Raw genomic sequence first — 17492 nt, forward strand, 5'->3', positions numbered from 1 at the left:
CCAGTTACTGTATAAGATTTTACTGTGCTTCCCTTTGCAGCAAAAGACATTTAGATTGTGTCATCCTTTTTATCACAATTAATAGGCGTGTTTAATGGAAGTAGCTATTCCAGAATAATTAAAAATCTATGAATTAGAAATATCCAACATCAATTTAAAGTTATTTAATTTATAATATATTTTCATTTTAATAACTAACATAAATAAGGGAAAGACTGAGTAGAAACTGAGAAAACTGGTGTGGATTGAGCCTTAAATAATATAACTAAGTTTTATTCTTGTAATGCTAACTAAAATGGTTATAGAATAGTACAAAATGCTTAAAAATGAGTCTGTAAAATGTTTTCAATTTACATTTTATCCTTTATGGTTTGCTAAATGTGAATGTGAACAAAACAAAACCAAGTCTACTCTTGAAGGCTGCCTCTCTGTAATGTGTGTGTCATAAGCATCTGAAGACCATGAAGGTCCGGCAGCTCGCCCCCTGCAGGTCAGGGGTTTCATCTCCTGGAGCCTTGATTTGTCAAGGTTTGCTGGGTAGCTTTCTAACAGAATCCGGTATGTTGAGGTTTTGAGCACTTCCTAGAGGTCTATTGCTATTTGTGTGTTTGGATTTAAATTATAGAAAGAAATTGGAAGGAATGCTTGCTGGTTAGGAGCGTTAATTCTTTTGTGTTTTTGTGACAGGGTTTCTCTGTGTAACATTCCTGGCTCTCCTGGAACTCACTCTCGGCCAGGCTGGCATTGAACTCAGATCTCCACCTGCCTCTGCCTCCCAGAGTGCTGGGATTAAAGGTGTGCACTACCACGCCTGACCAGCATTAACTCTTAATGGCCTGGTGTTCATTTTCCAGCACTCATGATTGCTAGCCATAAGCACCTGTGGTTACAGCTAGAAGGACTCCAGCACCCTTTTCTGCCTTCTGAGGACACCCACATGCCTCTGTGAGCATGCATGTGCTAGTTAACACACACGTGCACACATTTTAAAAAGTCTTAAAACTATTCAAGGTTTCCTAGTGTATCAATAAAATTTTCTTCAAACCTTAGGATGTCTGATATTTCCATATGTCTTTGGCGTAAGGTATTGGGCGTTTGAGCAATCCAGAGACTTTTCAGACTTAGGCCTTGTAACAGCACATGTGTGGAGAATTCCTGAAGCAATCACTATGATTTTATGCTTCTGTAGGATGGATTTGCTGTTATTTGTATTGATTCCTGTTTCATTTATATATGTGTGTGTGTAAGTAACATATATATAATCATTAAATATATATCATTAATATGTAATAATCTATTATAATATACCATATAACCATTAAATGGTATATATCCCTTTGTGTTTGTCTTGTTATTGCAAGTATAGCTTTCTAATGTAGAAAACACTTTTTGCTTGAAAAGTCTCCTTAGGCCTTATTGGCCCTATGAGCCCTTCCCTGGGCCTTTTATTCCTCTGACCCTTCAGCAGTGTCTTTCTTTGTACTACTTTGATTCCACTTCTGGTACATCTACCACACTTTACTGTGTTGGTCCATGGACACTCTTACTAATGGCTGCCATCTCTCTTCTTGTTGAATGTGCCTTAACAATCCAAGCCCCCACCCACTCGGTTTGTATTCTTAATTCCTAGCACTGAATATCCATCAGCCATCAAAACCTTTCACCTAAGCTGATGGAGTCAAGCATTTAATACACGGATATAATAACACCCCATACTTGTGGAGGGTCTACCCTAGAATCCCTGTGGACGCTTGAAACTGTGGATAGCATTGAACACTTATGTAAACACTGTGCCTTTCTTATGAATACATACCTAAGACAGTAACTACACAGCAAGAGATTACTAGTGACAACTATTTATAAAACAGAATGGAAGGACATGCTGTTATAAAAATTCCAGAATCACTGGATCTGGGTTTTTGGAACATTATTGGTAAAATAATACTTATTTGAATAAAAAAGGCAGCTAAATCTCCTCAATCTGACAACTGAGATAGCTATGAAATAATTAAAGGGCATCTAATATATACTAAATAAATACAATGGACAAAGGAATGATTCAGCAGTGCAAGAATTCATCAAATTACCCAGAATATACAATTTAAACATCTTAAATGATTTCTGGAATAGTCTGGGTAATACCTTTTACATATTTTTAAAAATTAATTTTTGCACTTAAAACTTTTAGTACTATATATTTTGATCAAACTCTTTCCTCTCCCAAGTCCTCTCAACTCTCTGCCCATGTACGTTCATATTCTTATTTCCATCTCCCAGCGACGATTGATTCTAAATAGCTTCTTAGTTAAAGGATAGACGATACTAGAAAAAAATTCAGAATAATTTTAATTAACTCCCACAATGCTTTACCCTTTATCATATGTATGCATATTTATCATTTGCAACAATATTCTGGTAACATTTTAATATGAACAAAATTTGATAGCTCTTGCAAACATTTTTTTAAATTATTGAAATTTCATTTCAGGTCTACAGCTGTTTACTGTAATTTAATTTTTACTACTGCTATATTTGGTGAAACCTGTCATGAGTTTTTTGAGCTCTGAGATTTCAGGGCAATGCAATTCTATGGTTTCTGTTTGGGCTCAAACTCAGGGTCATCTTGCTCCAGCCTCCTACCTGTTCAGGTTATTGGTCTGTGACTCCATGCCTGGCTCATTCAAATTCGGGACGAAACTGAACTTTGCTCATTTCGTCGGAGCCATCAGTTTATTGCCGAGGTTTCATGGTGGATATTTGAATGTTAGACTATAGATGTTTGTCTCTCGTGCTACAGCAATAAGGATTTTTTAAGGGTCAACAGCATTGCATGGCTCATTTTTATTAATTATGAAAAATTCAGGAGTCTTTTAGAAGCATTTAAAAATTAATCTTTCCATAAATTACTGATCTTAGTTTTACATGAAAATGGTTTCAAATTAACATTTTTGTCATAATAATTTCTATGGATTTTATGTAGTATAATTAAAATAGTTTTATTGTAAAATGCATATAAAGTTATACATTGTTCACTGTTTTTATGAAAACTTATTTTGAATAGATGCTGAAAGTTGCCAACCCAGTTTTCTACATGGGGCTTGGAGGATTTTCTGACTGCACTGCCCACAGCTTGTGTGCTGTCACCAGCCACACTTTTATCATAGTAAATCCATCACCTGACCTGAACTTTGACCTTTGATATCAAGTGAGTTATGTCAGTGGCTGGTAAAGAGTGTTCCTACACCAAGATAACTAGCGATGCATTGGTTCTACATACAAGTGTGTACCAGATTTTTTCTTTTTGGGCCATCAACCAGCTCCCAAATCATGATAGGGAGACTTGGAATTATAAAATCTTAGCCTTATCTTCCCTCTCATTTCTTGTCACCTCTTATTTTAACCGGTTTCTCCTTATTTATGTTTTTCCTTAGGACTTTTTTACCTTTCTTTCTTTATGTCTTACTTTCCTGCTGTCTCTAATCTGTCTGTCTGGCAGCTACCTAGCTGGCCCCAGGCATCTTCATTTCTCCCTTGTTCCCTTCTTCGTCTTGTTCCCTTGAGCCTAGATTTCTCCTACTTATTCTCTCTGCCTGCAGGCCCTGCCTATCCTTTCTCTGCCTAGCCAGTGGCCATTCAGCTCTTTATTAGACCAGTCTGGTGTCTTAGGCAGGCAAGGTAAAACAGCAATACATATTTTCAAAATTAAACAAATGCAGTATAAACAAAACTTATGCTGTCAAACAAATGCAGCATAAAGATGTAGCATATGTTTAAATAGACCACAGCATAAACAAGTACAACACACCTTTTCACAGTTAAATATTCCACAGCATAAACAAAAGTAACACATCTTTATACAGTTAAAGTAATGTTCCACAGCATAAACAAAAGTAACACATCTTTACACAGTTAAAGTAATATTCCACAGCATAAACAAAAGTAACACATCTTTACACAGTTAAAGTAATATTCCACAGCATAAACAAAAGTAACACATCTTTACAGAGTTTAAAGTAATATTCCACAGCATAAACAAAAGTAACACATCTTTACACAGTTAAAGTAAGTAACACATCTTTACACAGTTAAAGTAATATTCCACAGCATAAACAAAAGTAACACATCTTTACAGAGTTTAAAGTAATATTCCACAGCATAAACAAAAGTAACACATCTTTACACAGTTAAAGGTTCCACAGCATAAACAAAAGTAACACATCTTTATACAGTTAAAGTAATGTTCCACAGCATAAACAAAAGTAACACATCTTTACACAGTTAAAGTAATGTTCCACAGCATAAACAAAAGTAACACATCTTTACACAGTTAAATATTCCACAGCATAAACAAAAGTAACACATCTTTACACAGTTAAAGTAATATTCCACAGCATAAACAAAAGTAACACATCTTTACACAGTTAAAGTAATGTTCCAGAGCATAAACAAAAGTAACACATCTTTACACAGTTAAAGTAATATTCCACAGCATAAACAAAAGTAACACATCTTTACACAGTTAAAGTAATGTTCCACAGCATAAACAAAAGTAACACATCTTTACACAGTTAAATATTCCACAGCATAAACAAAAGTAACACATCTTTACACAGTTAAAGTAATATTCCACAGCATAAACAAAAGTAACACATCTTTACAGAGTTTAAAGTAATATTCCACAGCATAAACAAAAGTAACACATCTTTACACAGTTAAAGTAACACATCTTTACACAGTTAAAGTAATGTTCCACAGCATAAACAAAAGTAACACATCTTTATACAGTTAAATATTCCACAGCATAAACAAAAGTAACACATCTTTACACAGTTAAAGTAACACATCTTTACACAGTTAAAGTAATGTTCCACAGCATAAACAAAAGTAACACATCTTTATACAGTTAAATATTCCACAGCATAAACAAAAGTAACACATCTTTACACAGTTAAAGTAAGTAACACATCTTTACACAGTTAAAGTAATGTTCCACAGCATAAACAAAAGTAACACATCTTTACAGAGTTTAAAGTAATATTCCACAGCATAAACAAAAGTAACACATCTTTACACAGTTAAAGTAATGTTCCACAGCATAAACAAAAGTAACACATCTTTACACAGTTAAAGTAATGTTCCACAGCATAAACAAAAGCAACACATCTTTACACAGTTAAATAATCCACAGCATAAACTAATGTTAACAGATCTTTACATAGTTAAGTTTCCAAAACAGAGGAGTGATACTATGAGCAAAGGGGTCAAGACCATGATGAGGAAACCCACAAAAACACCTTCCCTGTGCTAGTTAGTGGGAGCTTGTTGACTCTGGATTGACAGCAGAACTTGCATGGCCCAAACTAGTCCCTATAAATGTGGGTGACAGTTGTGTGGCTGGAGCAGTCTGTGGGGCCACTGGCAGTGGGACCAGGATTTATCCCTAGTATAAGCATTGTAGTTCAGATGGGAAAGTATTCTGGCAGTTGGGGGCCAGGGAATACTGAGTGCTACAGCTTGGGTGGAGTATTCTGGCAGTTGGGAGGCAGTAATTAGCACCGGTGGCAGCAAGCACAGCCGCTTACAGCCCTGCTCTAGGGAAACGCTTCTCCAAAGTAACAGCTCTGCTTGGTTCCTTAACGAAGTTGTTACAGTTCTGCTCTGGGGGGCCAGGAGTGTAACAACTCCGCTCTGCTAGGGGAAGATTTCCCCAGCAAAAGTTACAGCCCCACTTTGCTCTGATCCTTTATCTCTGGCTTCCCCAGCAAAGTTGTAACAACTCGGCATGGCTAGATTTCCCCAGAGGGGGCGTTTACAACCCTGCAGGGCTCTATTCTGTTCAGGCGAAAGGAGGTCTTCACCCAAACCTCATTCAAGAGAGATTTATTGGGAGAGAAGAATCCAGAAGAGTGACTGCCTCTCTCAGGGTGGAAGACAGCAGCAAACAGAACAGGCATAGGACTTATACAGGGCTTCTAAGGGGCAGTTTTTTCATGGAGTCTAAGAGCTTAGTTTAGTTGGTTAGGGGAAGAGATGGCTGATTTCAGGGCCAAAGTGTGTTTCTTTCACTGGCCTGTTTTAGCTTTTTGGCTCTACTTTTGGGGCCAGAGCATATTTCTTTTACTGGCTCTAATTCTCTGGCCAAAGTGGGTTTGGGGCTAAAATATTTCTTTCGCTGGCCGTGGTCACAAAGCCAGGGTGGGTTTCTTTGGCAGGCCCTTTCCCCTACACTTAGTATTTGAGCAGGCTTTTTGGAGCCCATTCCCTATGAAGGACTACCTTGCTCAGCCTAGATATAGTAGAGAGGGCCTTGGTCCTGCCTCAAAGCAATGTGCTAGACTTTGACTCCCCATTGGAAGCCTTAGGCTCTCTTAGAAGTGGATGGGGGGTGGGGTAGGGGAAAAGTGGGGAGAGTTCCTGGAAGTGGGGAGAGAGGGAACTGGAATTGTCATGTAAAATGAGAAAAGCTTGTTTTAAAAATAAAGTTTAAAAAGGTAGGAAAAAAAGTAATTTCCAAACCAGAAGTGTCACAGATTTTATCTTTTCAAATGGTAAATCATGTATCACTGTAGAACTCAGGCATCGCTCTACTATACTCCTGACCTAACTATCCTCTCAGGTGTTGCTTTGTGTCAAGTCCTGTGAGGGCACGGGCACGCACAGTGTCCATCAGCACAGGCTATGGACAGCCTGAGACGACAGTGAGAAATATTTCACAAGAGAATGAAAACGAAGGTGAGAAATAATGGATTTGGAGTCAACAGAGTTTCCTGAACTAATCTTGATCTTTTCAGGACTAATCTGCTGAGGGTAGTATTATCAACTCTATTAGATCTACAATCGTCTAGGCAACAAAACCCACGGCACGCTTTGTGGGAGTTTCTAGACTGGGTTGAAGTGGAAAAGGAGGAGCAAGTGCATTGGACTTTGTAGGACTGAATGGGTGGGGCGAAGAGCGCAGGGCACCGAAAGTCTCCTCTGCTTTTGACAATAGACGGAATAGGAGCAGCTACCTCATGCTCCTGCCACATCGTCTTCACCATGACCCTCAAACTGTGAGTCCAAAGAGACCCGCCCTTTAGTGTTTGCCACTTTTTTGGGGTCACAACAGAAAAAGAATAGGGGTGAGCATTTGTATTCACGCTGGATGGACACCAGTTCTCCACCACCATCCTGGTGAACGGCTGGAATCCAGAAGACCTACCAGGTCAGAAAAAAGGCTTTGGGTGCCGGCTGCAGAGCGCCGGTCACAGCTTTGCTCACAGGGGCGACCTGGCTCCCACCCTGGGGCTCCACGCAGCGCAGACCGCGCCCCGTCGGGGGCCAGCACCCGCCCGGGATCGCCGCTCGCCCTGCGCGCACCGACCGCGCGCCGCCCCCCAGGCCCTGCCCCGCCGCGCGCCGCCGGTTTAACGGTCCCGGCCCCGGGGCCCCGCCCGCCAGGACCCCGCCCCCGCCCCGCCCCCCGCGCGCTGCGCCGCCGACTTAGGCCGCGAGGCGACGCGCGGCGGGAGCCGTTCCCCGACGGCAGCCGGGCGCTCGGCCGTGGCCGCCGTGTCTGGGCTGAGCGCCGCGACGCCGCGCCGGAAACCCTCCCGGGTCTTGAGGCGGTAGGTGAGGGGCGGCCGGCGCCGGGTGGGCGGCGGGCACCGCGGGGCGAGCGGGCAAGGCGAGCGGAGGCACCGAAACCCCTGGCGCTCCGCGCTCGCCCGCTCGCCGGCTCGCCCGCTGGGACCCGCCAGGGAGAAGGTCCGGACTGCTCGCCACCCACCTGTTGCCTGGGCAGCTTGTCTCAGCGAATCGTTAAACTGTTTCTTTTTTATCGAAAGATGCTTAAACAGACAAAACTAACAACCCTTTCTAGGCTCCCAGTCCCCCGGAATTTTAGAGAAGGTGAGAAAGATGTGATGCTAGGTGTTGAAGCTGTTGGATACGTTTTTGAGTTTTGAAAAACAGGCCAAGTAGATGTATGGAATATGAAATTCTTTTGACTACCTAGTAATAGACTCTATCTCTCGTTCGTATTTATTTTGTTACTTTTCGTTTATTCTTATCAGGACTGGTTGTCTTCTTAACAAGCAGCGTTTGGTTTTAAGGAATACTTTGAAGTGTAGAATTTTGAAGCAGGAAATTGAGTTTAAATCGTAACGAGTTTTCACATGGGAAATATACGGAAAGTAATAAAAGTGATGTTGTTTTTAAATTATACTAGAACTCTGCATCTGTATTTTGGCGGGGCTGAGAATAGAACCCAAGACCTCACACATCCTAGGGTAGCGCTTTTCCACCGAGTTACATCCTTCGCCCCAAGAAGCCCAGAATTTAAAAGGGAGATTTTAATTTTAGTACTTAGCCTGTCTAGCCCTGGCTGACCTCTAATTCACTTAGAAGCCGCGGGTGGGTTTAAATTCCTGATCCCCAGTGCTGGGATTACAGGTGCAAGCCATCATACCAGGTTTTACGCAGGGATGGGGACCAAACCCAGTGCTTCGTACGTGATAGGGCTACCTACCTAGCTTTATATATCTTAAACACGGAATTATTACTATGAAGAAAACATGTCATAATTAAATATTCTAAAAAATTGTAAATTGAGGAAATGGAAAGTGTTAGCGTCTACAATTTATTCACCAAGGCTTTATATATAAATGTGCCTTCTCCCGTTAAGGTTTTTCATCAACACATAGAATACTTGCTTATAACAGTGAAGTCAGATGTCTGAACAAGTAAGCAAGTTTAGAGACGGATGAACTTTGTGGTTAAATTTACACCATGTAGATTGGGGTTTCTGAACCTCATGTTTTCCCACCTGTAAGGAGGGACCAATCATTTCAACAGTTAGTGTATAGCTCAATGTTAAATGAAGTAACATCTGTAAGGTGTTCAGGACGTCATAACATCTAAAGAAATGGTGTTCAATTTAAAAATCTATACTCGATACAGATTGCATCCACAGTTATCCGTTTCTGTGCGTATCTATTATATTTTAAAAAAAAATTCTAGTTTGTAATTTCAGAATGAGAACAGCTTCAGCAAAACACACCGAGGATGTGATTAGTCTCGGCACACGTGGAATAGTGGGATAGCCACTACAGGTTCTTGACTGACGGCCCTGAGAGTAATCCACCCATTTCATTCACCTGCACTTGTCCTTCAGGATGATACATTTTCAAACCTTGAAACTTTGTTTAGCAAACTTTCTGAGGACTGTGTTACTAGAATGAATATTTTTAGGTATTATGCCAAATAAGATCTGGGTCATAAACTGTACATTTGCCTTTTAAGAGAGAACTCTCCTATGGGCCTGCCCTGTGCTCCTCAGCAATATCAGTGTGGCCGTTTCTTTTGCAACTTCTGTCCTTTGTGAAAGTTGGTGAGTGCTCTGGGCGGCACTGGCAGCATCAGGGAAATGGTCAGGCTCTCCGATGAAACAGCATAAAAAACCGAAGTTATTTAATGCAACAACTTAGTAGTTCAGCTGAACTTCTGTTATTTTTAACTAAATGGAGATTCGGATCATGGTTTGTGGTGGTCTCCCTTGATTAGCGTCTTTGTAGCTCAGATGTGTGTTATTGTGTAAATATGCAATCCTTTAGTTCATAAATGACGGTGGTGTGAACTGTGCACCCTGATCTCTAACTCCTCTGCTATCGTGTCAGGGGTTCTGTGCAAGCAGAGTTTGGTTTTAAAAGAAAACATATTGAAAGGTATGTGGGCAACTGCATTTTCTAATTTCTTGACTGATGTGAATTTACAAGTGGGAAGTCCTGGGTATGCATTCTCTTCCTGCTGCTCACTGGGAGATAGGTGGCACCAAAAGAGCTTTCGCCTTCTGTTTATTGTTTTGCAAATGTAACTCCAGCTCTTGGAATTGCCCATTGTGAATACTAGGGATTTGCCTGGCTCAGCAGCTGGAGGAGACCGTCCCTCAGTTTCAGCTGAGCAATGGAAAACAAGGAGCTGTGTGCCAAGGTCTTCTGTTCTTTTGTGTCCCGATTCACTAGTTTCATATGGAAACAGGGAGGACAGTTGCTGTGTGGTATTGGGGTCCTCATCAAAAACTGTTAGGATAAACATTAAGTAAAGAACTATGTATTATAGTTAATAATTCACATTACACATTAGATGACTTTTCCTTTATTTTAAATATTCCATATAGAAAAAAGTGAGTATTTGTGGGTTTTTTTTTGTTTGTTTTTTTTTTTTTTTTTTTTTTTTTTGCTTCCTGGTATATCAGTGTTGTATCATGAACAAATGCAGCATTGGTTTGTTTAGAAAGCCACTTGCTGTGTTAACATAAGGAAGCAAGGCGGGCACTGACACGGTGCTGGTCGGCTCATCCCCACACGTCAGGAAAAATTAACTCTGGGGTGAGTTAGCATGGCTAACACAGAGGAAGTATACTTATTACTGTAATTCTGAAGTATCTCCAGACCTTTAAATAAGAGAAAGCATCCTAGAACTAAACAGTAATTGGTAATCATACCTTCTACTGAGGAAATATTACCATTTACTTATGATCATAGTTACCTTTTGGTGATTGGTATAAAGCTAAGGGCTGCACAGCAGAGTTTAGGAGCCGTGCACCATGAAGATGCCGTAAGCCTTTTTGGCTTACTTACTAAAACTAATTATGCTGTAGGTAATAGGATGAAAAGATAATTGAATTCTAGTTTCTGTGGCCTCAGCCAATTAATGGTACATTCAAATTAGCATGTAATAATATACTTACATGCTATGCTTTATAAAAAAGTAGATGAAATCAGTGGGAACCGATGGAGAAGGTAAGGAATGGAGATTGTTATGATTTTACTTCTGACTACTTAATGAAAACTGCTTTGCTTTAAGGTATGTTCTGAGACTTGAAGATATTCTGTAAGAAAATAGCAACACCTTGCTTTTGGCCCAGAAAGATGAATAGCCATTTGGTTTAAGAGTAGCAGGTAGTGTGGAAAGTCTGAGACGTAACTGTGTTTCTCTGGTGTGAAACAGTAGCGCTCACTCAGCAGCTTGGCGGATATCCACCATCACCGCCGGGCTGCTCACAGCAGAGGCACTCCTGAAAGGAGAACTGGAATCTCGTAGCTGGTGGGGGACTGGGAGTGGAAGGGGAGTAGAGAGTTGATATGATCAAAGACATTGACGATGTCTATGAAAATCTCAAATTTAAACACTGATTTGTAGGTAGTTGCAGTGTGTGTAATAAGTACTGGAAGAGATTGGAAGAGATTGCAGAAGTGTTTTGTAAAAACAGTAAAAGGCTTCTTATTGATAACTGGAACAGTTTAGCCTAAGTGTGGGAAGGATACAAGGTTGTCCCCTGCATGGGCAAAATCTAGCCATCACTTCCTGATCAACTGAACTTTGGTGAACATTATCTTTCTATACCTGAAATATAAAATGAGAACACACATCACTTCTACTGACTTATGTAACAGAAGTGTTCCTAGATGGTTTATGTAAGTCATACGATTTGGTGTTTGCTTCAAGCCTAGGGAGTAAGATGGCTGTTATCTACCGTCATGTAGTTAGTTGTTGGAGGTGTGATAAGAACCCAAGCCTGCTTACATAAAACTGATTAATTTTGAGACATGGCTTTGGATTTAGTTAGGTGGCCCAGTGTGACCTCCTTGCAATCCTCCTGCCTCAGTTTTCTGAGTGGTGGTATTACAGGGCACACCTGAGTTCTACAAATGGTAAAGAGTTATCTATAATAATACATACATAAATTGTTGGTTATGCCATGGGCATAACCTGCTTCTATTATGATTAGTGCAGAGGATTTTGAACTGGTGGGCAATACTTTTGTTTTGATCATGTTGGGGAATTAATCTTGATCCTTGCACATGGTAGGCAATATGTCTAACCTTGAGATATATTCCAAGGTATTTCTAACGTTTTTATTTTTCAGACAGGATCTTGTTAAGTAGCTTTGGCTGGCTTTCTGGCCTTGCAATTTTCCTGTAGTGATTATAGCCTTAGGGCCTGTACTGCTAGTCACATGTTTAAAGTTTAGGTGTATACAAAAGGAGCATGGTTCAAAGGACGACAGTATGTATCCAGTTGCTTAAGGAATGGCTTGCTTTATCCATATTTTGTATTTTTCAGGAGATATCAGAACCTGTTTTCCACTTTCGTCTAGTAGAGAAAAAAGTATAATGTCCTCTATATGTCATAATGTAGACATATTCTTGGCATCACAAGGTCAGATGTAGGGATCATTTACATCTATTTCAAAGGTGATCAGAGAGAGGAATTAAGATCTTCTATGGCCGGACACCTTTAAGTCCCAGCACTCTGAAAGTGGAGGCAGTTTGAGGTCATCCTGGTCCACAGAGAGAGTTCAAGGATAGCCAGAGCTATGAAGTTAAGAGAGTAATGGAGGGTTGATGAAAACACATGAAGTATCTTTTGGCAGAAAAATGGACAGCAACCAGGGTGACTAAAGCCACCAAACTGAAGGTGTGTTTAGTTAAGGGGAGTTTTAAGAGAGTTGGTGATTAAAGAATTCAGGGGAAGAACATTTTTGATACCACAGCTCTTAATTTCATTTTGGAGATGTTTAATTGACATCCAATGATAACGCAGAACTGGAAATAACAGTAGACAATAAGAAAAGTGGGGCTAGCACTTAGTACATAAAGGCTAAGTACACATTAAATCTTATTTTCATGTGTATGTGGAAAGCTAGGCTAACGTATACATTACATTGTATTTTCAGGTGTCTGTGGATAGCTAGGCTAAGGTATACATTACATCCTATTTTCATGTGTATGTGGATAGCTAGGCTAACGTATACATTAGGTCATATTTTCATGTGTCTGTGGATAGCTAGGCTAAGGTATGTTACATCGTATTTTCATGTGTCTGGATAGCTAGGCTAAGTACATATTATATTGTATTTTCATGTGTCTGTGGATAGCTGTAGACATGAACATCGATGTGCTAGCTAAAAGGACTAGAGCTAAAGTTAGTCATCCTGAAATTTATAATTGAAGAACAGAAGAGGGATCAGTTAATGCAGTTAGAAGAGGCAGCCAAAGACACAGGAAACAATCCACAATAATAGAGCCACATGAACTGAAGGAGGAAAATTTCTGAAAGGGTTGTGTAACTGTAGCGAAGGCTATATGGAGGCCTAGTCGTTGAATATTTTAAATGGGTTTCATGTGTGTCTTCACTTTAATGTTTTCAAATGAGTATTGTGTTTGTTTGCATACATAGAAAGGGTCTAGATGGTCTTTATTATTTTGTCTAAAAGATGAAAATGTGTTTTTCCCCATTAAAGTATGGAACCTCAAGGTCTTTATGACAATGGAAACCAAAAAGTTGATTGGCAAACCGCTTCAACCAGCAAGACCTGTTCGTCATCTCTCTTCTCCTCCAGGTAAGTAATGGAGTTATTTAATTCTTTTAAGTATTAATTTATCAATGGATAATTAGTACTTGGAAGGTTTAATCATTTATAAAGTAATTACTTGAGGTGGATTTAAAAGAAGTAATAAAAATTAATGATCACTTTTGTTGGTAGAGTTTACAAATGCTATCTACTGGCCTTGAGTCTTCCATATCAGTCAGGGAAGGGAGAATATGCCCTTTCCTCGAAAGTAGTTGTTATATTTTTGTGTGTTTTTTTTTTTAAATGCCTCCTTGTATAGTTAATTGGTCTCTGGTCAGAAAGACACTTTCCATATAAATTATTTGTTCTTGTGATGATTGTCCGTGCAGAGTAGTCACGTTGTAGGATGTATTTTACAAACCCATGAGAGAATGACCATTGTAGCAAGCAGTGTCAAGTGGCCAAAGTTACGTTGTGCATGTGACCCAACAGGAGCTGGGGACATGCTTGAGCTGTCATGTATCTACATTTGGAAGTCAGACAACAATAAAGATGTCAAAATAAGCCAGGCCTCTTGGCTCAGGCATGTACTCCAACTATCCTAGTGGTTAAGGCAATAAGATAGCAAAGCCAAGGCTTATTTGGGCCATAGAGACAATACAGGTCTGATTGGACAGCTTAGTGATAACTTATTTCAAAATAAAAACACGGGGCTACCAAAATGGTGCAAAGGTCCAGGTGCTGCTCCCACGCCTGAGTGCCCAGCTTTGGTCCCGGGATCAACATGGTGAAGGGAGAAGTGGCTCCTGCAAGTTGTTGTGACCTATACATGTGTACTATGCACATGTGTGTGGGAACACATGGAGTAAATAAATGCATTTAATAAAAAGTACAAAACTGGCTAGAGATACAACTCATTCATAGAGTGCTTACCTGGAATATGCAAGGTCCTGGGTTTAATTCCTGTTATTCCCCCTCCCCCAATCTTTTTCTTTCTGTCCATAAAAATGTTCTTTGGACACAGTTTTGAAACCTGTGACTCCTTGCTGATAGACTGGCTTCTGTGGTCTAAATTAAGTGGCACGTGTATAAATCACACCAACATTTCTTTAGTCGAATTTGTCCCACTGACTCCATGGACTGTTTAATAAAGGAAAGAATTCCCCTTTTATTTGTATAAAAGTGAAGCAGGAGATGTAGACATGCAACAGACTGCTCCCATCCTTGGCTCCTCCAAGCCATGCTCCCTTTCAAGAGAGCTGTGCCTTAGCACGGACAGGCAACTGAGTGGATCTCCTGGAACACAGCACCAGAGTATGGATCCCGTGTTCTCTGTGCTGGAAGCTGTTGAATAGAGTAGATGTTCAGTTCATCATAGCATGAGTGGCAGCTCTTTCCCTCTGTGATCAGCTTTCTGTTTTCAATTATGTTACATCCCCACTGCAGTTTTCTTCCCTCCTCTCTCCCCCTCCCCCACCCTCTCAATCCTCTTCTGTGTTTCTGTTCAGAAAGGGGCAGGCCTCCCATTGATGTTAACAAAGCATGGTATATCAAGTTGGAGTAAAACTAAGTACCTCCTCTTGAATTAAGGCTGTGTAAGGCAACCCAGTATGAGGACTGGTTCCCAGGAGCCGGCCCATGCATTAGGGACATTGTCCTGCTCCCATTGTCAGGAGTCCTACAAGTAAACCAAGCTACACAACTGTCACATATATGTACAGGGTTTAGGTCTCCCCCTTGCAGGCTCCCTGGCTGTTAGTTCAGACTGAGTTCCTATGAGCCAGACTAGTTGTTGCTGTGAGTTTTCTTGTGATGTTCTTGAACCCCTCTGACTCCTAAAATCCTTCCTTGCTCTCTTCTGCTGGATTCCCCAAGCTTGGCCTAATGCTTGTCTGTGGGTCTCTACACCTGTTTCCGTCAGTTACTGGATGAAAATTCTCTGGTGACTATTGGGGTAGTCACCAACCTGGTCATAGAAGATGGCCAGTTCAGGCTACATATCTACTATTGCTAGGAGTCTTAGCTGGGGACATCTGTGTAGATTCCAGGGAGTTTCCCTTGCATCAAGTTTCTACCTGATCCCACAATGCCCCCCCTCGCTTCCATCATGACAACGCTTTTAGTATTCTTCCCCCATTCACCTGCCAACCCAATCCTTCAAGTTCCCATTTCCACCTGTCCCCAGTGCACCCAGGAGATCTCCATTTCTCCTTCCCAGGGAAGTTCATGTGTTTCCCCTCCCCCACCCCCACCCCCACCCCTTTGAACATTCTTCATTATCTAGCCTGTCCAGGTCTGTGGATTGTAGCATGGTTATCTTTTACTTTATAGCTAATATCAGCTATATGCTATAATCATATATATGTGGTAAATATATATATGATATATATGATGCATAAATATGGTATATATTATAATATATATTACTTATGATTGAGTACATTTATCTTTCTGGTCTGGGTTATCTCGCTCAGCATGATTTTTTCTAGTTCCACCCATTTGTCTTCAAGTTTCCTGATAATTGTTTTTAACAGCTGAGTAACACTTCATTTTCTTTGTCAATTCTTTGATTGGGGGCATCTAGCTTGCTTCAGGTTCTGACTATTACAAATAAAGCTGCTATGAACATAGATGAACAAGTGTGCTTGTGTTATGATTGAGCATCCTTTAGGTATATGCCCAAGAGTGGTATAGCTGGGTCTTGAGGATTGATCCCTAATATTCTAAAGAGCTGCCACAAAAGTGACTGTACAAGTTTGCACTCCCACCAGCAATGGAGGAGTGATCCCTTTGCTTCAAATCCTCTCCACCATGAGCTGTCATATATGTTTTTGATCTTAGCCATTCTGGTAAGTGTAAGATGAAATTTTGCAGTTGTTTTGGCTTACATTTCCCTGATGGCAAAGGATGTCAAACATTTCTTTAAGTGATTATCTGTTATTTGAGATTCTTCTGCCATTTGAATAAGTACCCAATTTTTAAATATTCTTTTTTTTATTTTTGATGTCTAGTTTCTTGTTTTTTTTTTCTTTTCTTTTTTTTTTTTTTTTTGTTTTTCGAGACAGGGTTTCCCTGTAGTTTCTAGAGCCTGTCCTGGAACTAGCTCTTGTAGACCAGGCTGGCCTCGAACTCAGAGATCCGCCTGCCTCTGCCTCCCGAGTGCTGGGATTAAAGGCGTGCGCCACCACCGCCCGGCTAGTTTCTTGTTCTTTATATGTTTTTGGAGATCATCCTTCTGTCAGATGTGGGGCTTTCCCCCACATCTTTTCCCATTCTGTAGGCTGCTGTTCTGTCTATTAACTGTGTCCTTTGCCTTACATAAACTTTGCAGTTTCATGAGGCGCCGTTTATCAGTTGTTGCTTTCAGTGTCTGTGCCACTGGTGGTGTGTTCAGGAAGCTGTCTCCTGTGCCCATGCATTCAAGGCTATTCCCTACTTTCTCTACTATCAGGTTCAGTGTGACTGGATTTATGTTGAGATCATTGACAGACTTGGTCTTGAGTTTTATGCAAGGTGATAGATATGGATCTATTTTTATTCTTCTGTATGCCAACATTCAGCTGTGCCAGCATCATATGTTGAAGATGTTTTCTTTTTTCCATTGTGTAATTTTGGTTTCTTGGTCAACAATCAGATGTCCATAGGTGTGTGGGTTTACATCTGGGTCTTCAATTTGCATGCATTGACCTTGTCCCTATGATTGGCTTTTGTCAGAACTCTTTCCCATCACGATTCTGTAGGCCTTCCCTTTATGGCCGTGACATAGGTGGATGGAAGGAATGCTGGGTGATCCTGGCCTAACTAAATAAAGTATAATACATTTAAGATACAGTGAAGTAGAGGCTTGTTAGAGAGAATGCCAAATTAAAGTAAAAACCAGTCTGGGGCTTTCTCAACACATTTCCAGTCTTGCCAGCTCAAGGTCCTAAGAATAAATTTTTTTCCTTCAAATTAAATTACTTCTTTTGTGAAGCCTTCCTGGTACCTTCAATCAACTATGGCAACCCCATGATTTCTCTCAAGCTCACAGTGAGAGAGTAGTTTACTGTGTATGAAATTATACTATTACTTATGAGCTTGTTTTTAGACTGTGACATCTTCTCAATGCTCGTTACCTACCCATCTCCTAACGAGCTATGGCATCAGAGGGTGGAGT

The 17492-nt window shown here is 40.5% G+C and overlaps 1 protein-coding gene across 4 annotated transcripts in view; it reads left to right on the forward strand.

Moving 5' to 3' along the window:
• The first annotated feature begins 6980 nt into the window (after window positions 1-6980).
• The window catches only part of C11H8orf88 (chromosome 11 C8orf88 homolog), a 30404-nt gene continuing 19892 nt past the window's right edge, over window positions 6981-17492 (forward strand). For 2 of the 4 annotated variants that reach the window (XM_038347730.1, XM_038347733.1), the window contains exons 1-2: window positions 7478-7607; window positions 13286-13384. In XM_038347730.1, the coding sequence (XP_038203658.1) occupies window positions 13306-13384 (79 nt within the window). In that variant the 5' untranslated portion in view covers window positions 7478-7607; window positions 13286-13305. Of the gene's footprint in view, window positions 7205-7477; window positions 7608-12778; window positions 13385-17492 lie in introns of those variants that run through there. The other 2 variants (XM_038347731.1, XM_038347732.1) reach the window with 2 other exon arrangements.

This window comes from Arvicola amphibius, chromosome 11 (assembly GCF_903992535.2).
Source record: "Arvicola amphibius chromosome 11, mArvAmp1.2, whole genome shotgun sequence".
Lineage (NCBI taxonomy): Eukaryota > Metazoa > Chordata > Mammalia > Rodentia > Cricetidae > Arvicola > Arvicola amphibius.